The 13,383-nt window shown below is 36.5% G+C and overlaps 1 protein-coding gene across 1 annotated transcript in view; it reads left to right on the top strand.

The window, feature by feature from the left end:
- CSMD1 (CUB and Sushi multiple domains 1) overlaps window positions 1-13,383 on the top strand; it is a 2,262,799-nt gene that overhangs the window by 2,213,421 nt on the left and 35,995 nt on the right. The window contains exons 58-59 of the mRNA XM_045286696.1: window positions 9,748-9,924; window positions 10,760-10,939. Coding sequence (XP_045142631.1) covers window positions 9,748-9,924; window positions 10,760-10,939 — 357 coding nt within the window. The remainder of the gene's footprint in view (window positions 1-9,747; window positions 9,925-10,759; window positions 10,940-13,383) is intronic.

Genomic DNA, 13,383 nt, shown 5'->3' with positions numbered 1-13,383 from the left:
CTCTTTTTCTGGTTTAATTTTAACAGTTTTATTGACATAATTTATACAGTTCAATAGTTTAAACATTTTAAAAGGGTTGTACAGTCAAAACTGCAAACACATTTAAAACATTTTGTTCTTTTTTGTGTTCATTATTATAAGCTCCCCATTTCTAATTCTTCTTTTCCTTTTGTGTAATACAACTATAGCATTTTGTTGTATATTTAAAGTATGCGGGTTAGCCCAAAAGTATCACTACTATTTAGTTCATTGATAAATGGATTAATTTTTTAAAGATGTTTAAACACAACTGTGATCAGTGATGGCTGTATAGAAGTTCTCTCAATGATACATTCATCTTAATCTCATAAAGGTGCATTTTTTAAAAATAAAGTGTCCACTAAAAACATTGGCTCTAAAAGAGATCTGCTTTTGTTGTTGTTAGGTTGGTTTCTACCCATTGTCACACTCTGTTCAATAGAAGTAAGCACCACCTGGTCTTGTGCCATACTCAACATTGCTCTCATATCTGAGCCCATTGTTACAGCCACAGTGTCAGTACTCAGTCAATCCATCTCCTTGAGGGTCTTCCTCTCTTTGCTGTCCCTCTACTCTACCAAGCATGTCAGTCTCCAGTGACTGGTCTCTCCTGAAAACATATCCAGGATATGGGAGGCAGTCTTCACCATCCTTGTTTCTAAGGAGCATTTTGGTTGTACTTCTTCCAAGTCATATTTATTTGTTCCTTTGAGAGTCCATGGTGCTTTCAATGTTCTTCACCAGCTCCATAATTAGGATGCATTGATTCTTCTTGGTTCTGTCCTATTCAATGTTCAATAGTCACATGGATATGAGGCAATTGAAAATACCATGGCCTGGACCAGATGCATATTAACCTTCAAATTTTTGTAAATTGTTTTATTGGGACACAATAGAAATATAATACAATTAAATAGTTTAATCATATCAAGAGGAGCTGGACAGGCATTACCACAGTGGATTTTAAAACATTTTCTTCTTTCTTATTCTACTTGTTATTACCTCTCCATTTCCCCAAACCCTGCCTGCCATCCCCACAAGGAATCACTAATCCAGTTACTGTTTCTATAGACTTATCCATCCTGGATTGTATATACCAGAAACAATTTTAAAAATACAGAAACAAAAGACAAAGAGTCAAAAAGTCTACCAAAAATAACAAAAAATATATAGGAAAATTGCCGAAAACAGAAAATAATAAAAACTAGCACAACTTTAAAATAGGTCAAAAGGGAGATCAAAGGATAAGGTGCTAGATTTTAACCTAATTGCATCAGCCATAAGCACTTTCCATGCCTTGTGCTTGTCAGCAAAGGTATCCATGTCCCTGGGGTTACTCCACTTGTATTTCCTATCCAATTTTTATAAAATCGATAAAACTTTTAAATGGCTCAAAAGGGGGATTAAATCAGATTTTGTATGTAACCAGCTATATCTCTTATAATTGTCCCTAAAATACTCTCCTTCTTAATCATAAGGCTATTAACATCCCCCAACTATAATCAAATGGAACTCACTGGAGCACTAGATTATGTGTGGACCTTTGAAAAGCCTTGTCTAATCTCGTGACTGCTACTTTCATAAGCCTTGATTATGGATCCAAGCAAGATGAAATCCTTGACGGCCTCAATCTTTCTCCATTCATCATGTTGTTACCTATTGTGAGGGTTTTGTTTTTCTTTGCTTTTCTCTTGGTTCTTTACCACCCAGCCCTGATGCCACATTCTTCTTCAAATAATCCAGCATCTCTGAATATTTGCTCATAACACAGATTGGATAAATATGGCGAATGAATACAACTCTAAATGCACACCTTTCTTTATATTAAATCAAGCAGTATTCACTTGTTCTGTTCAACAACTTCTCGATACATGTACGGGTTCTACATGAGCACAATTAAATGGCTTGGATTTCCCATTCTTTACAGGGATATCTATATTTTGTTACGATCCCCACAGTCCAATGCCTTTTAATAGTCAATGAAACACAAGTAAACATCCTTTGATATTCTCTGCTTTCAGCTAATGTCCATCTGCAGTCAGAAATGGTATCCCTTATCCATCTTCTTCCGAACCCAGCCTAAATGTTGAGCTTTTTTTCTGTGTGCCACTGTAAGAGTTGTTGGATGATCTTCAGTAATTTGACTCGGATGAGATATTCATGATATTGTTCTAAATGTGCACATTCTCTTGGTTCATTATTTTCTGGAATGTTTACAAGTGCAAATCTCTTCCAGTCAGTTGGCCAGGTAGCTTCTTTACAAATCTTGACATTCAAGGGGGTATCCCCTGCCAAACAACAACAACAACCACAAACGGCTTTTTTTCAAAGCTACATATTTAATTTTTTTTACAAAATAACTTTATCACCTTCAAAAGACTCTCCTTTACCCTTAATATATTTGTCAAGTCTGTGATTCCATTCTTGGTAAGAGTTTTCAAACTCCTCCATTTGGATGAGTTTTGTTTTTTTTTCTCTCACCTCTTCTATGTTCTCAAATCACTGTACATTCATGTCGTTCTTCACGCACAGAAACAAAAAGCAAGGGCAGGTGTGTAAGGTGCATGGGGCAAGAGAGGCATGCTGTTTTTAGCAATAACTGCCGCACCAAGATGGCTGCTTGAGCAAGTGCATTGTTGTGGTGGCAAAACCAGTCCCCTGTCACAAATCAGGCCTTTTTGGTTGCACACTGTTACACTATCTTTTCAGAGCCTCTAAATATAAAGCTTGATTAACAGTCTGACCTGGTGGAATGAGCTCCAAATGCACTATGAGTCAAAATTTTCATCAGTTTGGGAAGTTGACAGATGTCCAGAACAAGGTTTGCCATCAATCAAACTTTCACATTTTTTGAAGTGAGAAAAACCACTTGTGTTAGTCTGGGTAGACTAGAGAAACAAATTCAGGGAGACTCGTGTGCATAAGAGAGTTTTATATAAAGGATAATTGTACATTAATGAAGTATCCCAACGCAGTCCAGTCTGAGTCCATAAGTCTGATATTAGCTCATATGTCTATAAAGTCCTCAGCAGATTCATGAAACACATGCAATGAAGCCAAATGCAGCACAGTCACAGGCCTGTGGGTAGAAAGTCTTTGGATCCAGTGGTGGTGTAAGCATCTCAGTGCTGGCAGGGGTCTCCACATGGCCTCTCCAGCTAAGGGAACTAGTGTAGTTCCATGTATCTTGTCAGTAAAGTGTCTTCCAAGGAGTGATCCAAGAGAGAGAGAAGTGTCTCCCACCTCCGAAGAGGAAAAAAATAGTCATTGGCTATGATCGATTGACAGACTAGACTCCACCCCTTCACTCTTAATCCTCTCAAGTTCCATATTGACACCAGATTATGTAACTACCACACTACTTGTACACTGAGTTTTTCCCATAGTGCTGCCCTTATAAACTGTGTTCCACATCACAGTAGTTTCTGTGGCATTTTCTCAGATCAGAAAACAAAATTTCACAGCCCCATGCTGTTCTTTTACCTCAGCCATCACAAAAAAAACCAGGTTTGAGTAAAACTGCTTTTACAAAAAATTCACTGTGACCAGAGAGTACCTGGGTGTACTAACTCAGAGCAACCTGTTCAATGTTTGCCTAGGGGGGGGAAATAGTTACCCTGAAAGCTCTATTCTGTCCAGCACAATTCTGGGGTTTCATTGTTTACCCCTCATAGGTGAATCAGTGCTTCCAATACCTCATCGGCTTCTCAAAACATTTCAATTGGTATTCCATTAAATCCTGAAGGATTTTTGTCAAATGCCTTCAGTAAAGCTTAGACTTATTTGCCAAAATACCATTGGTTCTTGGTCATATGCTACTTCTGAACTGGTGGAAAAACGTCAAGTTCTTTTTCATACAGTGAATCTATATTCTTTCCATCTTCTTTTGATGCTTACTGCATTTTTAAATATTTTATCCATAGATGCTTTCAGTACTTCAACTTGAGGCATGAATTTTTTCTTTAGTTTTAGGGATTTTGGCGGGGGGAGTTAAATATGATGTGTGCTTCCTTTTTTATTAAACTCTGGAGGTTTTGCCTAATATTATATTTTTTTCTTCTCTAACTGCCCTTTGGAATTTTGTTTGTTTGTTTGTTTAGCCCTTGAGTTCACCATGGTTTCAATTTGCCTTAACTACTGCTCTCAATAAGAGCAAGTTTCAGAAGGTCATCAGGCATTCACTTTGATCTTTTCTTTCTCTTCTGTCTTTTTAATGACCTTTTTCTTTCTTCATGAATGATGTTCTTGATGCCCTGCCACAGCTCTTTGGGTCTTCGTCTGTCATTAGTGTTCAAAGCATCTCATCAATCCTTCAAAATGTTTTCAAAATTCAGGTTGCATGGAGTCAAGGTGTTATTTTCACTTTCCTGAACTTCTTGTATTTTCTTCAGCTCCAACCCAGACTTACATATGAACATTCAATGGTCTGTCCAACAGTCAACCAGGGACTGAATGTAGCTGCTTATCTGGGGCTTTAGCGGAGATGATGCAGTCAATTTGTACCCTGATGGCTTACTGTACCCTTACTCCCTGCCTTTGAGTAAATGCTGACTAACACTGACCCTGTGGGACAAAGGAGAATGAACCCTGAGTTTCTCAGACACTATGGAAAGCAGACAGACAAGTGGTGAAATATTTAGACCCAGTTAAATTCAAAGCAAAAAGATCTTCCCAGAAGATTAAAGAGATGTTTACTAGGGTCCAAATGGATAATCTTGTTTGATTCTCTTAGAGGGCACAGGACAATCAAGGGGCTTATGGAAAAAAAAGTTTCAGTAAACCAGTAAAATGCATGGTTGAGAACAAGGTAAGGATGATTTCACAAAGGTTTTTAATTTTGTTTTGGTTTTCCATCACAACTCTGCACCAGTCTCATTCTTGGAGGGTAGCAAGTCTGTCTTTCAAGAATTTCACTGGAAAACACTAACTGTCATATGGTGCTGATTCTGCTTCCCAAGACTTGCTTATATTTCCAAAATTCATAGAACAGTTAAAAGGAAAATAATTTGAATCTCTTGATACCAAATTGCATTTTGATATAGTACAAATCAAACAGTACAGATTTCTTTGGGAAAGTGTTAGAAAGATGGACATACCACCTTCGGAAATAAGTAAATCTAGACCCAGATCTAGACTTCTCCATCTGGAATCCAGGTAGGTTGAGACGCATTAGATTCACATTTAAATATTTTTGTTTATGTCTTGTAATTGACTTGATGTCAGTGAGTTTGATTTTTGGAGTTTGAGTTGATTAATGCCTCTATGAGTTTGTCATAATATTTTAATTTGCGTTCATATTTCCTCAATAATTATAATAAGGAATGGGTATGGATGCATTAGTTATTGAAAAATTATTTGGACTTTCTAGAGGCGGTTATAAGTAGCTGTGGTTCTGCAGGTTTGGCATTGAGCTGCTCATGGCAAAGTCAGGGGTAAACCAGCAGTTGGTTTAAACGAGGAAGATCAGGTTGTCTCCTCCTACTAACACTTGCAGGGTCAGATACACTGGTCAGGGTCATTATGACTCAAAAACGGACTAACCACATGTTTGTTCAAAGGGGAAAAAAAAAGAATACTAAATAAAATACTGAGCTTAATTCTTTACCTTAAACCCTGAACTTGTGAGAGAAGTGCATACTTTATCACACTCTAAGAGAACTGAAATGTTATTTAACCTATGAAAAAGACCATCATTCTATATTGAGTTTATCTCAAGCACTTTGGTTTTGCAAAGTAAAAAGCTGGAAAATTTAAAGAGTTGAGAATGAGTAATATTGTCCATGAAATTTTATTCTTTTTTTTGGCTATAATAATATAAAGTCGTGCATTCTATTTCAATAATGCTTAAATGAATTCATTTATTTCAATAAGAGAGTTTAATTGGATTTCACTACACAATGTGCTTAGACTGTGGGAAATATTTTTAACATAACACTGAGTTTGTCTAAAGAAAGAAACTAAAAAGTTGCCTGTAAAATACTCAGGAAATATGGCTCTTAATGATGACTGAACACTGAAAAGGAGATACATTATAAAAATCTTGTAATACTGAAAATATGTTTTTTAACTTTGTATATCTCATGAAATTGACTCTCTACAAAATGTCATTGTACAAATGTAGAAGGGACTGAAATTTGAGGCGGTCACCTGCCAGTATGCAGTACACAATGCAATGGTAAAGGGTGACTAGAAGCGAATGGGTAAACACAGACCCAAACAAAAATCTGAAGCATAGTTTTATGGAAAGTTTTGTTATATAAATGTTGTTTTTCTCCCTTGCTATCATAGGTACAAATCTCTGGGGTGCAGATGTTGTAATCTCTGTACATAAAAGTATAACCAATGTGGTCTGCATTTCAGAAAAGTTTTGCCATGACTTCTTATGTACATTTCAATATTTCCCACTTCATCTGAGTTTATAGAAAACCATTAATCTTGGTGAGAAATCCAAATAATTTGGAGAATGGAGACTAAATAAATCACAAAATGAAAATATTTAAAATATTTAAAGCATCAGATAATGGGTATTTACAAAGCCATTACTTTAAATTATGTTTAATCATTTAGTATCTTTCACATTAAATAACTCTTAATCCCCTTCTTGTGTTAGGATGTCAACTTTTTAATTCAAGCAATGGATAAAGCAAATGGTAGTAAAAATCAAAATAACATCAACAATCTTGCAACTTTTAACTCCTTGTTATTCTAAGTATTTTCCATGTACAGGTAGGCAGTCCCTGGCTGAGGCTGTTCCACTCTGATGACTTTGTCATCTGAGGGTGCTGAGATGAGTTGAATACATTTCCCCCCCATTGTTCACGACTATTGATTGTATTTTGTTTTCATTATCTTTATAAATCCGATCTTTGCTTTTCTTTGGAGGTCAAAAACACTCCATGGAAACTTATAGGTATATTTTAATAGACATATAAAGAAATGTGCAAATCATAAAAATACATGCCAATGATAAACATAAGTTTAGAAGCATTGATATTTTGGCGTCTATAATAACTTCACTCTGGTAAAGTTCTGGATCATTTGGATTATCTTTAGGAATGTGGAAAGTATTTCTATTAAGAAAATTAGGGAGAATATATGAGAAATATATATGAAATATAATAAGAAAAATATATGATTTTTTCATATATTTTGTGGTAATTATGGATTCCCAAATCTGCCTATTGACTTTAACACAGTGTTTTGAGTTGGCGTTCTTGCTTTCAAGCAATTGAAGTCCTTGGTAAGGCTGGGGATGATTATCAACCACCTTGTACTAGAAGAACATTGTTTTAGATACATCATAGAGTGAACATTGAAGAACAATAATATCAGTAAATTGCATGCTGCAGTACTATATGTAGTACATATTATAACTAAGAAGAGGTAAAACAAATTAAAAATGGCAAACAAAAGACAAGCAGAAGGTTGTAAGTGCAGTTCCTCATAGATGAATGCCTCCTAAAATGGTGACTGAGTAGGTCTAATCTTATGAAGCATTAGGGGTAGCATTTCATCTTCCTTTGGAGAGACTCAAGTTTGATTGCCAGCCAATGCATTTCATGCACAGCCATCACCCGTCCTTTAATTAGGCTTTGCTATTGCTATGATGCTGAACAGGCTTGAGGGGAGTGAGTCGACTAACACAGATTAAGAGACCTGTGTCAGAAATTCAACCAATGAATAGCTGAGGGATCAAATGGGATCTGAGCCAGAGGAGATAGAGCATGGCAGAGGGCCTAGCTACATCCTGCTCTATTTTCCATAAATGGCCATGACTTTTCTTCCATGAACTCTACATTTAATTTCTCTTTGTTTTAGTCTATTTTATCTTCTGACATTATAAAATTGATATAAAACCGATAAATTAACATTATCTTATCATCTTAATCTTCATAGTTAAAACCATAAGTGATCTGCTGACATTATAAAATTGATATAAAACAGATAAATTAGCATTATTTTATAATCTTAATCTTCATAGTTATAACCACAAGTGAAATGTTCCTAATGAGCCAAAACAAAACCGAAAAAATTCACTATCAATTTTGTTTTACAGATTATAATCTGTAAGAGAATTTTCCCACTATTAGGATAACTTTATCATGATGGAGATTAATTACCTAAAAGTATTTTTTATAAACTAATTTGAAATATTATTACTAGTTGATTAATTAGTTTTAGCATCATTGCATAGATTTTATAGCAAATAATATTTTAGTAAAACGGGATATCTTTTGGTAGTTTATTAAATTAAGAATAAATCAAATATAATTCTATTATATGACAAGCCTCCCATTAGTATATTCACTGCCCATACTATACAATGAATAAATTGCCTTGAATACTCCCAAACTTTGACCATCTGCAATAGGAAATTTCAATTAAACTATAGTTATTATAGAACATCCATGTTTTAGAAAACCTTTAACATAATCCATTTCCAGATTAGTAAATATATCATCATATCTTAAATGCCAACTAAGAAATTGCTGCAAGATGTATGCTATAAAGGCTTGTAAATCTAAACTCAGATTGATTAGGAAAGAGGGTTATAATTGCTAAATTATATCTCTCATGGGCACAGATAGAAAAAGATCAGCATGCATGCTCTATCTGTGAAAAACAAGATCTAGTTATATATGAGTGTAAGTATGTTTCCAGTGTAATATAAAAAGAAATGTCCTAACTTGTTTTATAATGACATTTTTTTATGACTTTTATATGAAGTGTAACGTTTGTAGTCTCTTTTCTTTCTGTTTTTTAAGAAAAAATCTTGTTCAAATGGCTAGATTTTAAAGTGAAATAACTAAATAGGAATATTTTCCAAGATTGCTTAGTCTCAGAAATGATATCATGATATATTCTTGTTATTAAAATCCTACCAAGGATCATACTACATGTATGTGTGTGTGTGCACACACACACATATATACACAAATATTATTGCTTATTTTACACCATTGTAGAAGCACTAAAGAAAATGCATAAGAAATTTAGGACTAATTGTCTTAAGTTGAAAAGACCAAAAGAAAAAAAAAAAGCATCATCCATGGAAATCACTAAGTTGGTATGTACCAAGAAGCAATTTAACTTTCTTTTTGTGTTGTGTTCTGATTAAAAAGCACACAATATTGATACCCTGAATATAGATATTAGTAACTGAGGCAAAGTCCATGGCGGCAAGGTTGTCTGCAGAGAAGTACAAAGTACAATTCTGTGAAGCAAATTAACACTGCTCCCGTTAGCTTTAAAAATTGTAGTCTTTCCTGTTGCTAAAGTATCTTTATTTCCAAACTGAACCTGCCTTAATTCTGATATACCTAGATTAAAATAAATAAATAAAACACAGCTACCACATGAAACAAAAATTATTTTTGTCATTGCTATTATTACATACATCCTAAAAAATCACCTTAATTCTATCTCTCTGAGCATTAAAAAAAGTTAATTCCCAAAGTAACATGTTTTCAAATTCTCCAAATTTTACCTGATCATTTAATTTGTTTTAAAGTAATGAAATTTAGAAAAGATACTATAAAATTGTATTTTATATTTGTAACTAATCAATAGCAATGGTATGAGACACTTAGAAAAAATATGTAGCATATTTTATAAAATATGTCTTTGGATTGTTGATAAGCATCCAGTCTATTCAAATCAGTACTCTTGCTCTTTTGTATTTGTCATTTGACTAATCCTGGTGTGCCACTGCGTTTGTCTCACTAACAGCCATGTCCTGTGGCAATCCCGGCACGCCCACCAATGGCATGATCCTCAGTAGCGATGGGGTGCTCTTCTCCAGCTCCGTCATCTATGCTTGCTGGGAGGGCTACAAGACCTCAGGGCTGATGACTCGACACTGCACAGCCAATGGGACCTGGACCGGGACAGCTCCTGATTGCACAAGTTAGTAACTCTCATAGTAGACTTGGTACTCGCAGGAAACCTGTCGAGAGAAACACAAATTTGTTTTTTTAAATATCTTAATAATATTTCAGGCCATAGAGAAGAAGATGGGAGAAAACATATATCTGATATCATGACCATATTTATGAATTACGTACTTTAATTTTTTTCCCACCTTCTTTTTACACTTGAAGTTAATTTGGGTTGGACACTGTAATACTGAGCTTTTATAAGGCCAAGGTTTTCACTCTATGTCAACCACTTAGTTACATAAACAGGACCAATGTTTGGTTTTCGGTCACAGCCTATGCTTCTGGGCTGGCTCAGTAGGGTCTGATCACACACTCTACCAAGTTTAACCAACCACACTTTCCCAGTCAGACTCACTGACATCGAGTCAAGTCTGACTCAGCGGCCCCCGAGGTCAGAGTAGAAGTCCACTGCCCGTGGATTTTGGAATCAGCACCTGTGTACGGAACAGAAATCCTCCTGCAGAGGGCTTGTGGGCTAGCACTGCCGACTTTGTAGCTAACCGCCCAACAGGTGGCCCATCTCCCAACCAGGGCTCCTCCCATACCTGGTTAAGAACACTAAAACAGTGGGTGGCAACTTGTATCACTGTCACCACAGGAATAGAAATAAGTGATTGCAAACATGTAGCTTCCTGACAATGGGTCAGCAAAAATGCCAGATAAGGTTTGTACCGTAGTAATTCATTACTTAATTGCTTTAAATAACAACACAGCGAGAGTGACTTGACTAGACGCCACGACTAATGCACTTTCTAATAACTGTTGTATTTTTCTGATTCTTTTTGATGTTGTCTACTTATCAGTTATAAGTTGTGGTGACCCAGGTACACTGGCAAATGGCATTCAGTTTGGGAGTGATTTCACCTTCAATAAGACAGTTGGCTATCAGTGTAACCCTGGCTACTTTATGGAACCCGCTGCTGCCTCCACTATCCATTGCACTAAAGACGGGACCTGGAATCAGAGCAAGCCTGTCTGCAAAGGTCTGTGCTATTACCTTAGAAACTTACTTATAGGCATAACAGCCTTATTGAATTATGTTTATTTCAAATTATGTTCACATTTCCAAGCAACCATTCTCTGTGGTATCATTGCTCAAAAATATATTTTCAAATATTAAATGTTAATGTGCCTACTACTTTATCTCAGATTTACAGGTTGGAAAATTGCACATAGGGAGATTTAATGGTTGGCTCAGGCTCATATAGAATGAACATGCAGGAGTCAGTATTCAAAGTCAGGCATATTACTTACAGAAGCTATGCTTTGCTGTGTCTTTGTCAAAATTTTAACCCTAGCGACAATGAACATAATTTCAGGACAGTAGAGTAAATGTAGAAAGGTAAGGTCAAAGGGAATATTATAGAAAATGTTAGTGCCATCATGTTTTGTAGTAGCTCAAATGCAAACAATAATCATGCTTCCCATACTTGGGCACTCCAGGGAGTGTAGGGCCGATCGCTGGAGCAAAGCAGAACATGTGGGTTCATTTTTAGAGCGATGAGAGGGTGAGGCTGGGTAGTAATACATCATCTAAGGACTGAGCATGCTTATAATCCGAGCATCTCTTGTGCCACGGTCTTTATGATTGGTTTGCACAGATGTGGGACAATGGGAAAGACTCCTCTTTATCATACCTGCCAGTCATCCGTTGCCATAGAGTTGACTCCAACAAATGGCAAATCCATGTGTGTCAGGGTGTAACACTGTTTTACAGGGTTTTTTCCCCTTTCTTTTGTAAAACTTTTATTGTGAACTAGGTGGAGGTGTATATTTTAGATAATTGATTCTGTATAAACCTCCAATAGCTTGCCCTGTTACTCTTTGATTTATCTTCTCTTTCTTGTAGAATACTATCTTCCATTTCACCCATGTTAACACCTCTCTCCCCTCCAACCGATACCTCCACCATCCCTTCCCAACCCTCCCCAATCCTGTAATCATCAAAATTTATTTTGTTTAGTGTGAAAACCTTTGTCTCGGTTTTTCCATTTTAACAGAGGTCTCATGCAATATCTATCCTTTTGTGATCGACTGATTTCACTCAGCATAATGTTCTCCAAGTCCATTCATACTGTTAGATACCTCATAGTTTAATCACTCTTCTCTATTGATGCATAGTATGCCATTATGTGTATGTACCGAAGTTATTTATCCATTTTTCCACTGATGGGCATTCAGCTTGCTTCCACCTTCTTGCTCTTGTGACCAGTGCTGTGATAAACCTGGGCGTGCATACATCTTTGCATGCTTGTCTTTAACATCTCTAATTAGATAGTCAGAAGAGGGGTTGCTGGACCACATGGCGTTTCTTATTTCCGGTTGTTTGAGGAAGTTCTCTACCAGTTTCCAGTCTTTGGAGACTTTTGCAGATGCATCAGCAGTCTATGGGGATTCCGGAACATTTTTTATTTTCTGTTTTTTGAACTTTTCCATCAATGCCACTCTAAGATGGTTCCTCGTTCTTTTAAGTTGTGTCTCTCGTGTGATAGCGATCTTGAGTATTTCCTCATATGTTTGTTGCTCATCTGCGTGCCTTCTTTGACTACATTTGTGGTCATCTCCTATGCCTATTTTTCAATCAATTAGTTGTCTTTTTCTTGAAGCTATATTACAGTTTTCTATAGCGGTTAGAGCTTGGTGTCTTGTCTGATATACCTTTGCTCCATTCTTTTCCAATCCAAGGGCTCTCTTTTTATTCATTTGATGAAGTCTTTTCATGCACATACATAAGTGTCTTAATTTTTGGTGGCCCCAGCCATCTGGTTTGTCTTAGTCTGTGTGTATGATTTGCATTATGTTCAGTAGTGTTTTTATGCCCTATATTAGGGTCCTTTTCCCAGGCCCCCATCTGACCCCCAGCCAGACTTCTGTGGAAGAAGGAAATATGGGTATTAATGATAGATTTTTCCCTTCTTGCAGCTGGCATTTTACCAAGACAAAAGAACGGAGGAAGGAAAAGTAATGGAGGGAGGGGGAATGAGCAACCGATATTAAGGGCTAAAGTACAGGGCAAATGTTTTGAGAATGATGAGGGCAGCAGGTGTACATATGTGCTTGACACAATTGATGGATGTACGGACTGTGATAAGAATTGTACGAGCCCCCAATAAAATAATTTTTTAAAAAAGAAGCAAACAAGATCATTCACTAGGCTGATTTTTGTCCCAGGCAGTGCAGGAGGTCAAGGCCTCTATTGGAGTCACATGGTCCCAACCTCTGACATCAGAAGTACATGACATTGTGGGCACCAAGGAGGCAGCCATGGAAAACCTGTGATATTTCAGTCCCTCTTTTTTTGTTTAACTGTTTCCCATTGTGTGCTTCATTGCTACCTGGCTTGTACCTTGGTCAGGCTGTCACCACTGCATTGTGCTTATGGAAGGAGGGCCACAACAGGGTCCCTCAGATGTGATTCAGTCATTGT

The sequence above is a fragment of the Echinops telfairi genome, unplaced genomic scaffold, assembly GCF_000313985.2.
Source record: "Echinops telfairi isolate 266 unplaced genomic scaffold, ASM31398v2 ScPeMD7_9;HRSCAF=40, whole genome shotgun sequence".
In the NCBI taxonomy this organism is placed as follows: Eukaryota; Metazoa; Chordata; class Mammalia; order Afrosoricida; family Tenrecidae; genus Echinops; species Echinops telfairi.
Note: the sequence above shows the minus strand (reverse complement) of the source record. Positions and strands in the feature narration are given on the sequence as shown.